We start from the raw sequence: 17,378 nt of genomic DNA, 5'->3' as shown, positions 1-17,378 counted from the left end.
CAGTGTCACTGGCCCTCATATGTGGGATCCGAACCGGGGCCCTCTGGCATCCCAAGCGAGTTCTTAACCATCGCGCCACTCGGCCGGCCCCCAGATGCTTAATTTTAAAAAAAAACAAATCTAAAAATAAGTTTTATCTGTGTTTACATATGCACAGAAAATGTATGAAAGAATAAATGATATAAATGGCTTTTCTCTGAGTGTGAGTGGATGGCAAGGCAGGAAGAGGAAGGCAGAATGAGAATTTCAACGTTTTTCTCCATGCAATTCTCTCTTTTCTTTATGTTCTTTTTTTAAGTAAAGACGTATGCTTTTATAATGAAAAGAATATTTAAAAGAGAAGCTTCTTGAATTTTATCCAATATTACTCTGTTTAAAGAGTTCCCCAGTAATGAAACAAGGTATTTATATGAGATGGTCCTTAAAGCCTATTTTCATTAAAAAATAATACATATACTTGTTTTAAAAGATCAAATACAAAAAGATATAATGTATTCACTGCCCATGAAACATCATAGGTATTTAAGTGTTAATACTTAGTATGTATTTTCCCAACCATTAATCATAGTATAGAAAAATACATAAGTTTTAGAAAAATGAAATGTTTTATATTATTTTATGTCACTTTCTTTCACTTAAAATTACACTACAAACATCTTTCTATGTCAGTGCATATATAGCTTTATTTCCTTCATTTTTTTTTAGAGGACCAAATGGAATTATATTTTACAGATATACCATATGATCAATCCCTTACTCATGAGCATTCATTTCAATAAATATTAAGCAATTACCATGCATCAGATTCTTTTCTAAAAGTTGGGAATAGGGCTGGCCGAGTGGCTCAGTTGGTTAAGAGTTGGCTTAGAGCGCGGGCTCTGAGCAACGGGGACGCCGGTTCGATTCCCACATGGGCCAGTTGACGCTGTGCCCAAGCTGAGCTATCACTGAGCTGCCAACAGGTGGCAGATGGCTCAGCTGGTGTAACAACAAGATTGCCTGTTCCATGGTTGGCTACACCTCCAACTGCAACTAAGACTGAACTCAGCACCTTGAGCTGAGCTGCCGCCCGGATGGCTCAGTGGATAGAGCGTGCATTCTTAACAACAAGGCTGCTGGGTCCGACTTCTGCATGGGATGGTGGCTATGCCTGCCAGCAACTAAGACTGAACTCGGTAACTTAAGCTTAGAGGCCACGAGCTGCCAACGGGAAGCCAGACGGCAACGAAGACTGAAGAACAACTTGGCTGGTCCCCTTCCCCCATTCCCCAAAACTGTTCCCCTCCCCCAATTCTCCAATAAAATCTTTAAAAATAAATAAATAATAAAAGTTGGGAATAAATTGGTAAAAAAGGCAGATAAGGTCCTGTGGAGGAGAGACTGTCCCATGACATGATAGGCACCGATCTGACACTTGAGCTAGATCCAGCTAGATCTGGCCCAAAACAGAGACTGCTTCCCCTAAACCACTTCAGAAAGTGCCGGACCCCTCCCGTGTCCTAGGCATGCTGGTTCCTGTAACAGGCCCGTGCCCTCCCCAGGTCAAGTAAGTAAGACATTTTCCCCTTATCCATCCTGCTCTGTCCTATAGTGCTTGCCATGACATGCCTCATAAATAAGTTCCCTTAATAAACTCAATGTAATACTGGAGTTGTCAGCCTCTTTCCCGTCTTCTGGCCCTGGGAAATTTTACATAGCAGGCCCTTGCTCTCAAGAAGCTTTCAGTCTAGTGGAAGAGACTCTATGTGTTCATTTTTATACATGGTAGAAGTTCTGATACAGGAAAGATAGGTAGGAGGTAACAGCTGAGTTAGGGCATAAGCCTTGAGACACTGTATGTTTAAAGAAAAGAGAAAGGACACTTCAAATGTAAGGGAGCAGCTGAATTCACAGGACAAAAAGAGCAATAAGAACAATGTCTGCCTCAATTACAACTTGTACTGATGTAATGTAAAAGGTTAAGTTGGTCAGTTAAGGTGTCAAACATGCAAAGCCACAAATTTTTATTGAGATATAATCAACATATAACATTGTATTAGTTTTAGGTGTACAACATAATGATTCAGTATTTGTGTATGTATATATATATATATATATTTTTTTTTTTTTTTAAGATTTTTTTTTTGGGGAATCGGGAGAAGGGGAACAGACAAGTTGCTGTCATTTTGTTCTTCAGTCTAGTTGTGGAGGACATTGCTTCACTGGCCCATGTTGGCACCATCATTGCGCTCTTCCTGGACGAGGCAGATAAGTCGCCGGCTTCTGGACGGCCGCTCACTGCGGCTGCTGGCCGCTCACGCTGGCTGCTGGCTACATACGGTGGCTCATGGCAACCCACTGCCACAGGGGCTGCAGCCTACGCCGTCGCCGGCGACTCACAGGCAGCCCAGCTCCAGGTTGAGCTGTTGTTCAGCATCTTAGCTGTAGAGGGCAGTGTCACTGGCCCTCATATGTGGGATCCGAACCAGGGCCCTCTGGCATCCCGAGCCAGTTCTTAACCATTGCGCCACTCGGCCGGCCCCTGTATATATTTTTAATGATCGCCACACTAAATTTAGTTGACATCCATCACCTCACGTAGTTAACAATTTTTTTCTTGTGATGAGAACTTTTAAGATTTACTACTCTCTTAACTACTTTTAAATATACAATACAGTATTGTAAACTATAATCACCATGCTGTACATTACATCCCAGGACCTATTTATCTTATAACTGGAAGTTTGTGCCTCTTGACCACCTTTCACCATTTTCCTCCACCCCACCCTCACCTCTGGCCACCACCAAACAGTTCTCTGTAACAAGGACATTGGTGCCAAATATTAGTGTGATCATACAGTATTCGCCTTTCTTTTTCTGATTTATTTCACTTAGCATACTGTCCTCAAGGTCATCCATGGTGTCACAAGTGACAGGATTTCCTTCTCTTCTATGACTAAATAATATTCCATTATCTACATAAACATTTTCTTTATCCATTCATCTATCAATGGACACTTAGGTAATTTCTGTCTTAGCTATTGTAAATAATGCTGCAATGAACTTGGGTGTGCAGCTATAGCTTCAAGATAGTGATTTCATTGCCTTAAGGTAAATACTCAGATGTAGAATTGCTGGATCCACAAATTCTGAGCTAAAGAGTTTTCATTTTCTGATTAAGGGAAGTGAGGGTGTGTGCTGAATATTACCTGTTGATACTTCAGACTATTCCTCCATCCTCATCTTTTAATCCCTCCCTGTTATGGCAGGGGCTACAAACATTTCCCATGCTCCATTGCCAACAGGATTCCATTTAGAGAATCCATTAATGAGAGACAATTACACAAAATTTTAAAGGTGAAAGACAAGTGGAAGTCACTGTCCTCCAGAGGCAGCTATGGGTAGGTACAGGGTCATCAGATGTGAGGTATCACAAGTGGCTTTAGGCATTCTCCTTACAACCCTTCACTGTGCTGCTACAGGCAGCTTGAGATCAGCAACAGATTTCTGCAATCCTACATGTTCTCATTACTTAGGCTTTGGCAGTGACTTCCCTCAAATGTCACTCAAAAAAATCTAGAGTATTATTATTTTTAACCAGAAAAAAACAAAACAAACAAAAAAACCCCAACAACCTAGTAACCAGATTGGAAGTAAAAAGTGTGAGACTAGGCTATGGAGAATGAGAACGTTGGAAAGGGAAGCCAATTTACGACAGAAAATGCTGAGTTTGGATCTAGGTATAAAAAAGATTTTGGTGATAACTTAAGGACATCAAAGTAGAACTATTCTGTAATAGCTGAAATATGGATTGAAACTATTACATATATGCATATATAATTCATATTGGTACTATGGAGAGTGTGTATGGGTGCTTATTTATTGGAATCAGTCCAAGATGTAATAACTAAAGAAATCAGGATACATAGACTGAAAAACAAAAGGAAAAAACAGAGAAACCTAGAACCAAGATTTGGTGGATCTCAACAAGGAAGCAAAAACCTGAGGAAAAGTCAGTCAAAAAACTAGAAAAATCTAGTGGTAAGTACCATCATGAAAGATAAGAAAAGTCAGTATTATCAGTGGGGAATGATCAAATTCACTAAATTAAACAGAGCTAACAAAACGATTGAATTTTAGGCAGCTGGGTGGCTCAGTTGATTAGAGTGCTTGTTCTTAACAACAAGGTTGCCGGTTCAACTCCTGCATGGGATTGTGGACTGTGCCCCCTGCAACTAGATTGAAAGTGGCGACTGGACTTGGAGTTGAGCTTGCACCCTCTACAACTAAAACTGAAGGACAACAACTTGACTTGGAGCTAATGGGTGTCCTGGGAAAAACACACTGTTCCCCAATAAAGTTTTAAAAAAAAAAAGGTTGAATTTTGAGAAAAGCTTGAGTGATCAGGAAAAGACATGCTGTCAACTGTCAAGAAAATTAAACCATTATTACATTATCTTCTCATTTCCCTAAACTGTAGAAAGCTTTTGCTCTTTTTAAGAGATGGGGTAAAAAAAGCAATGAAACTGTACCACATTCAATCCACACCTCCAGTAACAACAACCTATCTGCTTCCACCAAAAAAATGGGAGTATGGGAGTACTTTACCCAAGGTGCAGTAAGGTCTGCATAATACACTATATGGGTATCATTGAGGATGGAAAGAAATCCAATGCCTTCAGTAACAGAAACAAACACTTTGTTATTCTAGGCAAACAGAAGGTGATCCAAGGCTGGGAAGAAGGGAAGGTACAGATGAATGTGAGCCAAAATAGGCAAAGTAACAACCCTTATGACTCGCCACTGATCTCCTGGACACTCTTAGCAAATGCCACTCTTTAAGAATCCATTCTTATAATAATATATATGCCTTTCCTATCTGCTTGGCTGCTTTGTAACAAGATATATTTTGTGTTTCCTATCAAAATATCCCTCTTTAATATTCTCAGTAATCCTTTTCCCCTCCAATTTGTTTCCAAGTCTTATTTAGCTATTAATCCCAGGGAGGACAAAATTTTTTTCTTCACAGGTTAAGTTCTTTTGGGAATGATGAGGAATCAATAAAATTCCTTTCCCAGACCTTCATCAGTTGGTACAGAAAGAAACAAAAGGAAGGCTACTATAACAGTGTGCCTCATTAGCACTAAGAATTGCTGCATCACAGCTGACAGTCATGTGTTTAAAAAAAAGAAAAAATGGGTGAACTGTTTTTTTTTTAGTTCAAATTAACTGAATATAATTTTTTTAACAAAAAAGAGAAAAGAAAGGGAAAATAGAAAGCAAGCAAACAATCATTATGGCTATGCATTTTTAAAGCATTTTTTATGGAAAGTAATGACTGGTTAGCTTTTTTTTGTAAGTAACATTATAAAATACAGAATTTAAGGTCAAGATAACCAACTCTATCCCAAAAGTTGGCAAAAGGAAGAAAAACATATCAAATTTAGAGAACACAGATACCACTAGCTAAAATAATTCATCTCTTTAGATTTTATAAATGCTGACATGGAAGTTCTTCATGTCTGAGTACATTCTCTTTAACTTCTCTACAGTGAATTAAAAAAAAAAAATCTGGCTCAGGAGAAATACTTCATGAAATTGATAAACAAAAAGACAAAATACCCTTAAGGGACTCATCCATTTATCTAGTCATTTTATTCATTCAAAAATATTTGCTGAGCACCTACATTTTAAGATACTCTGAATCTTGGGATAAAATCCTAGCCATACTTGAGAAGGATGGGGGATGTACGTCAAGTACTTGACTGGCACACAGTACATCCTTGGTAATTGTTAGTGGCTTTCAATTACTCTCAGTTTACAATGGTGGAATAGTGTAGGTTGCTGGCACATGATAACTGTTACTAGCAGTTGAGGACCCTTTTGTCCGCAATCCTGATCCAACACTTCTGCTTTATTTAGTATTTGATGCATATGGATTCAGTATTAGAAGCAAGATGATACACTTCTATTTTGCTAATTTAGCTTGAAAACTTGTGTTTATGAAGTTATTTTCCTTACTATTATCCTAATGTGATCTGAAAATTAAAAGCTGAAATACTATATCCAACCTAATTATTGTATTTTCTTCACACATAAAATCGCAATCTTTACTGAAATGGTAAAGAAAAGCTATACAGAAGTGAGAATATAAATAATTTAAGTAACTGTTAATGAAGCTAGCCATAAAAATTTACTGCAGTCTTCTAGCAACATACTGTAGAAGAGGGGAGAGAGGTAGCACACCATTCTGGTAATGTAGGCAAAGCTTCTTTTAAATGTCGAGCCCCTGTGTCCACTTTGAAAAAGGGTAAACTTCTTTTTTTTTTTTTTAAAGATTTTATTGAGGAATTGAGGGAGGGGAACAGCGCTGGGGAATCGGGAGAAAGGGAACAGACAAGTTGCTGTCCTTTTGTTCTTCAGTCTAGTTGTGTAGGACGTCGCTTCACTGGCCCATGTTGGTATTATCATTGTGCTCTTCCCGGATGAGGCAGCTCGGTCGCCGGCCTCTGGACTGCCACTCACAGCGGCTCTTGGCAGCTCACACCGGCTGCTGGTCACTCATGCTGGCTGCCGGCCACATACGCTGCAGCCTATGCTGTCGCTGGCGACTTACGGCAGCCCAGCTCCAAGTCGAGCTGTTGTTCACCATCTTAGCTGTAGAGGGCAGTGTCACTGGCCCTCATATGGGATCCAAACCGGGCCCTGCTGCTCAGAGCTGGCATCCCAAGCCAGCTCTTAACCAATGTGCCACTCGGCCAGCCCCTAAACTTCTTTTTTAATAGTGGTTCCAGGTTAAAGATAAATATTTATTTATATCAATCTGTTCTACCCAACTTTCAGCAATCACAACTGCATGATATCAATACTTTCTGAATATACCTATAAGTAAATATAAATAAAAATAGAGAAACATAGGGCTGGCCAAGTGCCGCGATGGTTAAGAACTGGCTTGGGATGCCAGAGGGCACCAGTTCGGATCCCACATATGAGGGCCAGTGACACTGCCCTCCACAGCTAAGATGCTGAACAACAGCTCAACCTGGAGCTGGGCTGCCGTGAGTCGCCGGGGACGGTGTAAGCTGCAGCTCCTGCTAGAGTGGGTTGCCATGGGCCAGCAGCCAGCGTGAGCGGCCAGCAGCCGCAGTGAGCGGCCGTCCAGAAGCCGGCAACTGATCTGCCTCGTCCGGGAAGAGCACAATGATGGTGCCAACTTGGGCCAGTGAAGCAACGTCCTCCACAACTAGACTGAAGAACAAAACGACAACAACTTGTCTGTTCCCCTTTCCCCAATTCCCCAGCACAGTTCCCATCCCCCCAATTCCCCAATTAAAAAAAGAGAAACATAAACATATTTATATAACCATATAATTTTAAATAAATTTAAGCAGTAATAAATATAAACTGAAAGCTATGGAATAATAAATAATGAAGGGAATTATTTTTACATGACACTTATAAATAAGGACCTGCTTATTTATTTACAAGAATGTCACATTTCCTAGTTTATCTCACTTCAATTGTCTGTAATTTATCTGAGTTTTGGTCATACAGCTATATACTAATTTATAATACTCAGCATCGCATATAAAACTATAGCCATTTACAAGAGCAAGTTGATCCCTAAATGTACAAGAGTTTAAAGCATTAGAGGTACAATTAATCCAATTCCTTCACTTTCCTGAACTACTTTGGAAAAGGACAGGCAAACACTCTGATAAGACAGGTATAGTCACTTGATACTACTGGTAGAGAAGATAAAATTTCATTCAGGTATCTCACTGAAGAATTAATAACAAAAATATAGACTGACTTAGCATGCAGACTAAATACAATCAATCTCACTACTACTTTGATAATAGGAGGAAGGTCAGCAGGGAAGATCTGAGTTCATAAAACATGTATCTTCCTGATGATTGAAGATACTGAAGGTTTTTCCTTTGAATACTTAACAGCTTATTTTTTTACTTAAGGAAATACCCAACTGTATATCCCACTGTCCAGCTGGGCTGGGAATCACACCCAAGTTCCCAAAAGATTAAGCAGAAAGCAACTCAACCTGGGCCATTCCCTTTCTAACTAACATTAAAATGAAAACAACTGCACTGGAGAGAATATTGGAAAGAGGCACATTAGTACCTTTCTGGAGGACAGTTCGGCAATGAAGAGTGATTCCCTCTTCTAGGAATTTATGGCAAAGAAATCCTACCTAAGAGCAACGCACATACTCTTCCTCTCACTCTACCCTTGGATAACACCTACTCATCCTTCAGGTTTTTAGTGTCACTTCCTTAAAAAGATCTTCTCTGATCTCCCTACCTAAACAAGATGCCATTGGTGTACTCTCTCATGTCACAACGTACTTTCCTTTATAAGAATTAGTGTGTAACTATTTCTTTGACTTTAGCTTAAAGTCATTTAGCTTAAAGAAGACATGAACCAGTTGGACTATGCTATTTTGCTAAGCTCTACATCTCTAGTGCCTAGTACAGTGTCTTGGCACACAGATATGAATCACTTTGACATGTAAAACAAATTTAAAGAACAGCATGTATGTTATGTTATAACATCATGTATATGTGTGATTAATCTACAGATGGCAAAATTTCAGATATTTGCTTTCATCTTTATATTTTGATACTGTATCATTTGTATAATAAAGAAAAATATAAACTTATTGGTATTTCGAAAAGGGGGGGGGAAGATATATGTACCTAAGATGCCTAGTGCTATGCTTTGTATATAGTAGGTGCTCTCAAACTACTCCCTTCTCCTACATTTGCAATTAACTAACAGGAAACTTCCAGGGGAATATTTAAGAAAAATGACCAGCGCCGGCTGAGTGGCTCAGTTGGTTAAGAGCTTGCCCAAGAAAGCGAGCTCTGAGCAACAGGGTTGCCGGTTCAATTCCCACATGGGCCAGTGACGCTGTGCCCCGAGCTGACCTGCCGCTGAGTTGCCAACAGGTCGCAGGATGGCTCAGCTGGTGAGAGCACGTGCTCCTAACAACAAGGCTGCCAGTTTGAATGGTGGCCTATGCCCACCTGCAACTAAAGACTGAACTCAGCACCTTAAGCTGAGCTGCTGCCCGGATGGCTCAATGGATAGAGCGTGCACTCTTTAACAACAAGGCTGCCGGTTCGATTCCCTCAGAGCATGGTGGGCTACGCCTGCCTGCAACTAAGACCGAACACGGCACCTTGAGCTGAGCAGCACGACTGGACTTGGAGCTGCACCCTCCACAACTAAGATTGAAGGACAACAACTTGGCTGTTCCACTTCCCCAATTCCCCAATACTGTTCCCCTCCCCGAACTCCCCAATAAAACCTTAAAAAAAAAATAAGAAAAGGAAAATGTCCAGAATAAATTTATATGTTTTACTTATATGAAATAACTTTATTTGGGGATAGGTTTGTCTACTAATGCACCGATGGAAAAGAAGTGCCAGAGACAGAATTAGCCCAATTAATTAGGACCAGCTGACCTAATGGCTTCACTTGGTGAATTCTACCAAACATCTAAAGAACTAGTACCAATCCTTCCCAAACTTTTCCAAAAAGTTGAGGAGAAGGGAACACTTCCTAACTCATGAGGCCAGCATAACCCTGATAACAAAACAAAATAAAGACACTACAAGAAAACTACACAAATATCCCGTATGAACACTGATGCAAAAATCCTCAACAAAATACTAGCAAACAGAATCCAGCAGCACAGTAAAAGGATTATACATCATAACCAAATGAGATTTATTCCTAGAATGCAAGGACAATTCAACATATGAAAACCAATCAATGTAATATACTATATCAACAAAATGAAGGGAAAAGAAAAACATGATCATTTCAAATTATGTGGAAAAGCATCTAACAAAATTCAACACCTTTTAGTGATAAAAACTCACAGCAAAATAGGAATAGAAGAAAATTACCTCCACATAATAAAAGCCATATATGAAAATCCCACAGCAAACATCATACAGCAGTAAAAGACTGTAAGCTCTTCCTCTAGGTGAGGGAACCAGGCGAGAGTGCCTGCTTTCATCACTGGTATTTAACATACTACCGGATATTCTTGCCAGAGCAATTAGGCAAGAAAAAGAAACAAAAAACACCCAAATTGAAAAGGAAGAAGTAAACTTATCTTTTTACAGATAATATGATCTTATATGGAGAAAACACTAAAGACTCCACAAAAAAGCTGTTAAAACCAATAAATTCAGCTAAGTAGCAGATAAAAAAATCAATACACAAAAATCAACTGCATTTCTTCTATACACAATGAACAATCTAAAAATGAAATTACAAAAACAATTCCACTTATAATAGCATCAAAAAGAATAAAAATATTTAGGAATTTACTTAGCCAAGGAGGTGAATACTTGTACAATGTAAACTATAAAACACTGTTGAAAGAAATTAAAGAATAAGTAATGAACTGAATCCAAAGTGAGTCAACGCAATCCCCCAGCAAATTCCCAACAATGCTTTTTGTAGAATTAGAAAAATGCATCCTAGGATATATGTGTTGATATAAAGGTAGTTATTAACTAATTATTCACTCAATTGCAACAACTTAGAGACATTTCTAAAGCAGGTACTTATAAAGCAGCAATAACTTCTAAAAGGTACTGAGAATGAGATAAATATTAACAGGGCAGAGAACAAAAAGTGAATGTTTCCTAACAGAGTTTACTTACTTAAATCTATGGTATCCTGTTATTAATCAGGCAAGATTCTGGATCTATTAACTAGCTTATGAATGAAATTACCCTACAATAGCAGATTTGTGCTTTGTATATTATCAATTCTCACAATAACCATCTCCATTTTATTGTTGAAAAAATTAAAATGCATGGCCTCATTATGATTCCTGTCACAAAGTAAGTGATCTAGAATGCATTTTAAGTGTTTTTCTTACTTATATCCTTACCCAACACTATCATTAAACCATTAAGTATTTTCTGAAAGTTCATCAAAAATGCCACTTTATGCCCCATATAATGCTCCCTAACAGAAATAACCAATTTAGGTGTAACAAGTCATAACTTTCTAAAGCAAAGATGTAAAGTGTGCTGAAAGTCCTAAAGAATTTTTGTACATTTCCAAGATATTTCCCCTTGTGATCCTAAAACAAATATGAAATATTAAGCATACTTATCATCAGTTGAGTCAAATCATTAGCACAGTTTGTTCCATTAAAAAAAACTATTAGTCTTTTACACCATATATGTGTAAAGTTTTTGATAAAGAAAAAAAATAGAGCCGGCCAAGTGGCTCAATTGGTTGAGTTGGCTTAGGAGCGTGAGCTCTGAGCAACAGGGACACCGGTTCGATTCCCACATGGGTTAGTGATGCTGTGCCTGAGCTGAGCTGTCACTGAGCTGCCAACAGGTGTCAGGATGGCTCAGCTGGTGTAACAACAAGATTGCCTGTTTGATGGTGGGCTATGCCCACCCGCAACTAAGACTGAACTCGGCACCTTGAGCTGAGATGCCGCCCGGATGGTTCAGTGGATACAGCATGTGCTCTTAACAACAAGGCTGCTGATTCTACTCCCACATGGGATGGTGGCTACACCCACCCGCAACTAAGACTGAACACAGCGCCTTGAGCTTAGAGGCCACGAGCTGCCGACGGGAAGCCAGATGGCGACTGGCACCCTCTACAACAAATATTGAAGAACAACAACTTGGCTGGTCCCCTTCCCCAATTCCCCAATACTGTTCCTCTCCCCCAATTCCCCAATAAAAAATCTTTAGAAAAAACAGTAAGAATCACATGTGAACTTTGATTAATTTACTAAAAGGACCCCCATGGATTACAAATCCCCTTAGAAGCACCTTGTAAACAAGGTATTTTAAAACTATTGGGTTGTCGGAAGTCATGACTATTTTTTCTGTTTTTCGTTGCAAAAAGCGTCATGACTTTTCCGACAACCCAATAGAAGACAGTAATAATGAAAGAAAACTAGCTAAGTTATCTTTAATTTCCCTCCCTACTATTTACTAAATACTACAATAAGGAATTTCATAAATGCTGGTGTTTCCATTTCTTTCTTCTTTTTTTTATATTTATTTTATTTTATTTTTTTAAATTGGATTGGGGAACAGTGTGTTTTTCCAGGACCATCAGCTCCAAGTCAAGTAGTTGTTTCAATCTAGTTGTGGAGGGTGCATCTCAGTGGCCATGTGGCTATTGAACCAGCAACCTTGTTATGAGCACTGTGCTCCAACCAGCTGAACTAACCGGCCTCCCCTCCATTTCTTAAGATTAGAGAATACTTAGTATGATAAGGCTATTAAAAATTCCTTTGTCCTAATTATTCCTAAAACATGCAGTTAACCATATTCTAAGTAAACGCCCCCCCCCCACCTCCAAAATTACTTAGTACAGACTTACCCAGGTTTCCTTGCTCTATTGTCAGCACCACCTCATCCATCACCACGGCCCTAAAGTCCAGTTCCTCCTCACAACATTTGGCCTTTAATGCTCGTAAGATCTCTTTTTGGGGATAGTCTTCCCTAATTCGACGATCTGTCAAAAACCACAACTTGGCAGCCACAGAGCTACACATGTTGATCTGCTTGTTCTTCCTTTTCCTGGATTATTTCCTCCTGAATGTAAACTCTTCCTAGATGAAAGAGAAAATATACATACAAATCAAGAAATCTACTTCTTAATTGCTGGCTTTTACACAAATAAATACTGTGATTATGTACTAACTATACAAACAGGACAAGAGGGCAATATTATGACTTTTTCCCTTTCATTCAAATTAAAATTTTTTATACCACTAGAAATATGGAAACTGACAACCTCCCCTGACATAGTATTTCTCCATTTTCATTGGGGAAGCTAGCTAGCACCGCAATTTTGTAATTAATTGCAGCTGGTCACTTATCATACTTTCAGTGCCTATCCCTAAATTATACAAAGTGTGATTAAAAAAATACGGTGAATGCTGCTGCCAAGTGCCATCCAATGGAAAGGCAGGGATCTTCAATACAGGAAGTGGCACATGAAACTCAGTAACAGTGTAGGACAAGTTTCAACCTGTTCGGTGCAGTCAGTCGGGTGTGAGCTATGATTGAGAGGTGTGTTTTAAAGTACTCAGTAAACCATCCTCCATCATGACAATGCTCCGTGTCACACTTCGCTTCTGGTGTACAATTTCTGTCAAATAAAAACATTATGGTGTGTGCTCATCCGCCTTATTCACTGGATCTGGCACCATGCAACTTCTGGCTCTTCTCCAAAGTCAAAATGATTCAGGACATCGAGGCACCCAAGACAGTGCAACTAAAGACACTCATGAAAGAGGACTTCCAGAACTGCTCCAGAAACTGGCAAGAACTATGGGATAAGTGAGTTCAAAATGGGGGGTAGTATTTTGAGGGGGATTAATGGCAATTTGTCTTTTACTGTAATAAATTTTTTGAATTTAAATATTCACCATATTGTTTGATCACACCTCATATATTGTCTAGGAATGTACTTTACTGATCATCTACTTTCGGCTAATTTATTCCCTCCCCAAAAATGCAAATCCCTTTTTGATATGAAATCAATGAGACTGCAATCATCGACAATATGTCCCCAACAGCTCTCTCATCACTACAAACTCCAATCATGTCTATTCATGCTCTTTTCTATTCAATTTTCTTCCCTTATTTTATGTATATTTTCTTATAAACATGTTTATGGGTATGTAAAAAATAAGAAAATAGCATAGCACCTATATTACTGGATGAGCATCAACAGTGAAATCATTTACACAGAAACTTTAATCAAAATAAGTAATTTGAGAATGTAAAAAAAAACTTTAAATAACCAAAATAAATGTCGAAGTCCATTCACTAAAATTTGTTTATTTCAGTCAGGACACCATGCTCTTACTCAGTGTTTTTATTCTTTCTTTAAATAAATTTTTTAAAAAATAAACACAGATTGTTTACTAGAATGCAAAAAAGGACTTTCTTTTACAAATAATTTTGCTTCTCAGAGTTTTATATTATGAGTAAGACAATAGTCAAAAATCGTTTTCCTGAGAAGAAGCGAAGCTGTTAAGTTTTATTAACATAACAGATTATTTCAACAAAAAACTTTTTTTCCCAAAACTATAACTTCTAGTATTATTGCAGATAACTTGGCAAATGTAACACAGAAGGAAAAGACAAGCCCAAGGACTAGAGAAAGCAGTGGCCATACAGATGAAAGGCTTCCAGTATCACACCGGCTGGTACTGATCCCTAATGCACCATTCACTCCCCTTCCAGGGTCTCAGCCAGAAGGGCCTGATCCACAGACGCATACGGTAGTTATAGTTAAGACCAGAACATCATGGGACAGAGGCACCACTACACACACACATCCTGAACCTTGGCCTGCCATACCTACCCCATGAACCATGCTCTCAAAGGCATCAATTACTGGAAAGCAGGGAAGAAATAATGTGGGAGATATGCAGGAGAGAGGAGCTTGTAGCTATGGAAAAGCAAGAGGGAAGAGCGCTCAGCTGTGGTGATGCATCAGGCCAAGACCCAAGTAACCAGCAAAGCAGATGTCTTGTGCCCAGTACCTCCGGGCCTGCTGTGCCCTTGTTCCACAGTGGTCAAGAACATGCCCACTTGAGCCCTAGGCCTACATATGGTAATAACTCAACTTACTAATACACACTAGGAAGTTAGGATGTCGCCCTTACAAGGCTCCCCAGGCTACTAGGAAGGGTCTTACTCAGAAGGAAAAACCATAAAAGTCACACCAGAGATCTCCTGTTTCCCCTGAGTGGAGAACTGTAAAAGTGCCCTTAAAATATTTATATTGGGTAGTTTTTTGAAACACTGTCCTTGACCACCAATACTCTAATCTCAGTGCCTCCCTGACACTTAAGTTCTATTCACCAATATGATTGAATTTCACTGTATGAAACTTTTGTATGAGTACAGCAGTTGTGCTCCCAACAGAAATCAGGATGGGATGTTAAGCCACTGGCAACCAGGAAGCATGAACATTCTGCCAATACTGATATGTCAGCTCTCAGAAAAAGCCCAGGCCTCACCGGCAACCCAACATGGTGTTTCCAGTGATTCTACAGTCAGACAATAAAAGCACTCCAGGACTGCAGTCTCATAGTCGTGCAGCAACTCCTAACAGATGATGCACGTGAGTATCTCCATCATGTCTGGCTTGATGGCTGCATCAAGTTTGAGTGTTTCTATACTGGTATGTAACAAACTGCATGTTTAGATTAGGCTTCCCATCTTCTTTCATTTTCTTTCTAACGGGCTCCAAATTCTCTTGATCCTGGGGTTCTAGCAAAGAAAATGACATCCCCGCTCTGTCTGGGAGAGTGGAAGCAAAGCTAGAGATATCATTTGCCACAAATGGACCACATCCTTTCAAAAGGGATGCCTGCACCCTAGGATTTGAAACTGGAGAAATGCTCTTGCCTTGCAAAAGACGACTCTATGCAAGAGGTGGAGGATGTGTTGAAGAGATCTGACATTAGAGTCAATGGCTGTGATTTCTCAAAGCCCACCTAAGGGGCAGGCAACATGACAAGATCTGGGGGTCATCAGCTTACCTGGAACTGAAGTATCTTTGGTCATGAGGAATACATTTTTTCTATCAGCCTCAAAAGATTGTTATGCCTTGTTTTTCATGTAAAGATTCATAGAGGTATGCCATGTTGTATTCCAACTCGTTATTCCTATACACCAAGTAGATGACATCCCCAGTTTGTAAAGGGCACGTCTGATTCTCACAACCTTCAGCTTGTTAATTATAGTTCCATTGGGGTTGGTATCTTCAAGTGAAGCCTGTCCAGATTTTTTTTATCCACTATAATTTTAAAGTGATCTCCAGAGATCAATTTATTGCCAGGGAGTGAAAGGGCACATCCTCTCTGCCCAATGACCCACTCTTGTTTCCGCAGGAGGACGAGGAGCAGCTGGCCATCCTCAGTGCCCAGGGCTGCTGCTGTGGTGGCTGCTTGCGTATTTAAGGCTAAGCCATCGGGATTCACATTTAACCACACTAAAGAAGTAAGTCAGGTTGAAGACTCTCCAATCCCAAAGCCAGAGGCTCCGCATCACCTGCCATTCCCACCCCCACCCCCTGGTCACCAACACCTTCCAGTGGGGTCAGGAGGTGACCAGCAGTTTGTCATCTCCTCCAATGGCCTCATCCTCCCCTATTATTTTAAAACATCTACTGTACGGGCCAGCTGAATGACTCAGTTGGTTAAGAGCATGAGCTCTGAGCAACAGGGTTGCCGGTTCGATTCCCACATGGGCCAGTGAGCTGCACCGGAGCTGAGCTGCCACTGAGCTGCCAACAGGTGGCAGGATGACTCAGCTGGTGAGAGCACATGCTCCTACCAACAAGGTTGCCAGTTCGAATGGTGGGCTACGCCCAAGCACAACTAAGATTGAACACAGCATCTTGAGCTGAGCTGCCCTGAGCTGCCAACGGGCGGCCGGATGGCTCAGTGGTTAGAGCGTGCGCTCTTAGCAACAAGGTTTTTTCCAGTTTGACTTCCACATGAGATGGTGGGCTATGCCCACCCACAACTAAGATTAAACACGGCACCTTGCGCTGAGCGGCCGCGAGCTGCCACTGAGCGGTCGGATGGCGACTGGACTTGGAGCTGAGCTGCGCCTTCCACAATAACAATGACTTGGGGTTGATGAATCCTGGAAAAACACAGTGTTCTCTTCCCCAATTCCCCAACAGTGTTCCGTCCCCCAACTCCCCAATAAAAAGTCTTTAAAAAAATAAAGTAAAATAATAAAGTCAAAAGCGTAACGATAAATTTACACAGACCAGGAGCCCAAAAGTACACCAAATAAATGACTGTCCTGAGTCTTAAAAAAAAAAGTTCAAATTATATTCATTATTTTAAAAGACAGACAAGAGTCCCCTGTAAAATAAAGTGGTTCGTTTTTTACCTCAGACATTTAAAGGAGTAGGTTTGGTTACCCAGTAAGATATCTGTAAGAGTTTATGCTCCAACAATGTAAAATAAATACACCATTTGCAAATGTCCATATATACACTAGAGCAAAATATTTCTCCTCTTAGAATGTAAACTCAGACCAATTAAATTCCATCCTCCATTTCTTTATTTTCCCCAGAGTATCAAGGAAAACAATGTATGTATAAATATCAGATACCAAATAAATACTACTGGTAAACAACTAAAGTAGCTTTTTTGAAATAAAGAGAAATTCAGAGAGAATTTACTTTTATATTAGAGATAGTTTTCCCATGCAAACTTCTGGATAGGCACATCATTAAAAAGAGTCACCATCAGGGCCGGCCGAGTGGCTCAGATGATTAAGAGCTCGCTCAAGAGTTTGAGCTCTGAGCAACAGCGGTTCGATACCCGGCCGGAG

At 39.9% G+C, this 17,378-nt stretch overlaps 1 protein-coding gene across 8 annotated transcripts in view; it reads right to left on the bottom strand.

Annotated features, from left to right (window-relative positions):
- RIMKLB (ribosomal modification protein rimK like family member B) overlaps positions 1-17,378 on the bottom strand; it is a 48,403-nt gene that overhangs the window by 20,290 nt on the left and 10,735 nt on the right. For 7 of the 8 annotated variants that reach the window (XR_002122088.1, XR_002122087.1, XR_002122090.1 and 4 more), the window contains one exon: positions 12,382-12,613. Coding sequence is in view for 5 of the 8 variants with exons in the window: in XM_019626185.1 (XP_019481730.1) it covers positions 12,382-12,556 (175 nt within the window). In the remaining 3 variants the exon portion in view is untranslated. Of the gene's footprint in view, positions 1-12,381; positions 12,614-15,565; positions 15,630-17,378 lie in introns of those variants that run through there. The other variant, XM_019626189.1, reaches the window with a different exon arrangement.

This window comes from Hipposideros armiger, unplaced genomic scaffold, assembly GCF_001890085.2.
Source record: "Hipposideros armiger isolate ML-2016 unplaced genomic scaffold, ASM189008v1 scaffold_662, whole genome shotgun sequence".
In the NCBI taxonomy this organism is placed as follows: domain Eukaryota; kingdom Metazoa; phylum Chordata; class Mammalia; order Chiroptera; family Hipposideridae; genus Hipposideros; species Hipposideros armiger.
Note: the sequence above shows the minus strand (reverse complement) of the source record. Positions and strands in the feature narration are given on the sequence as shown.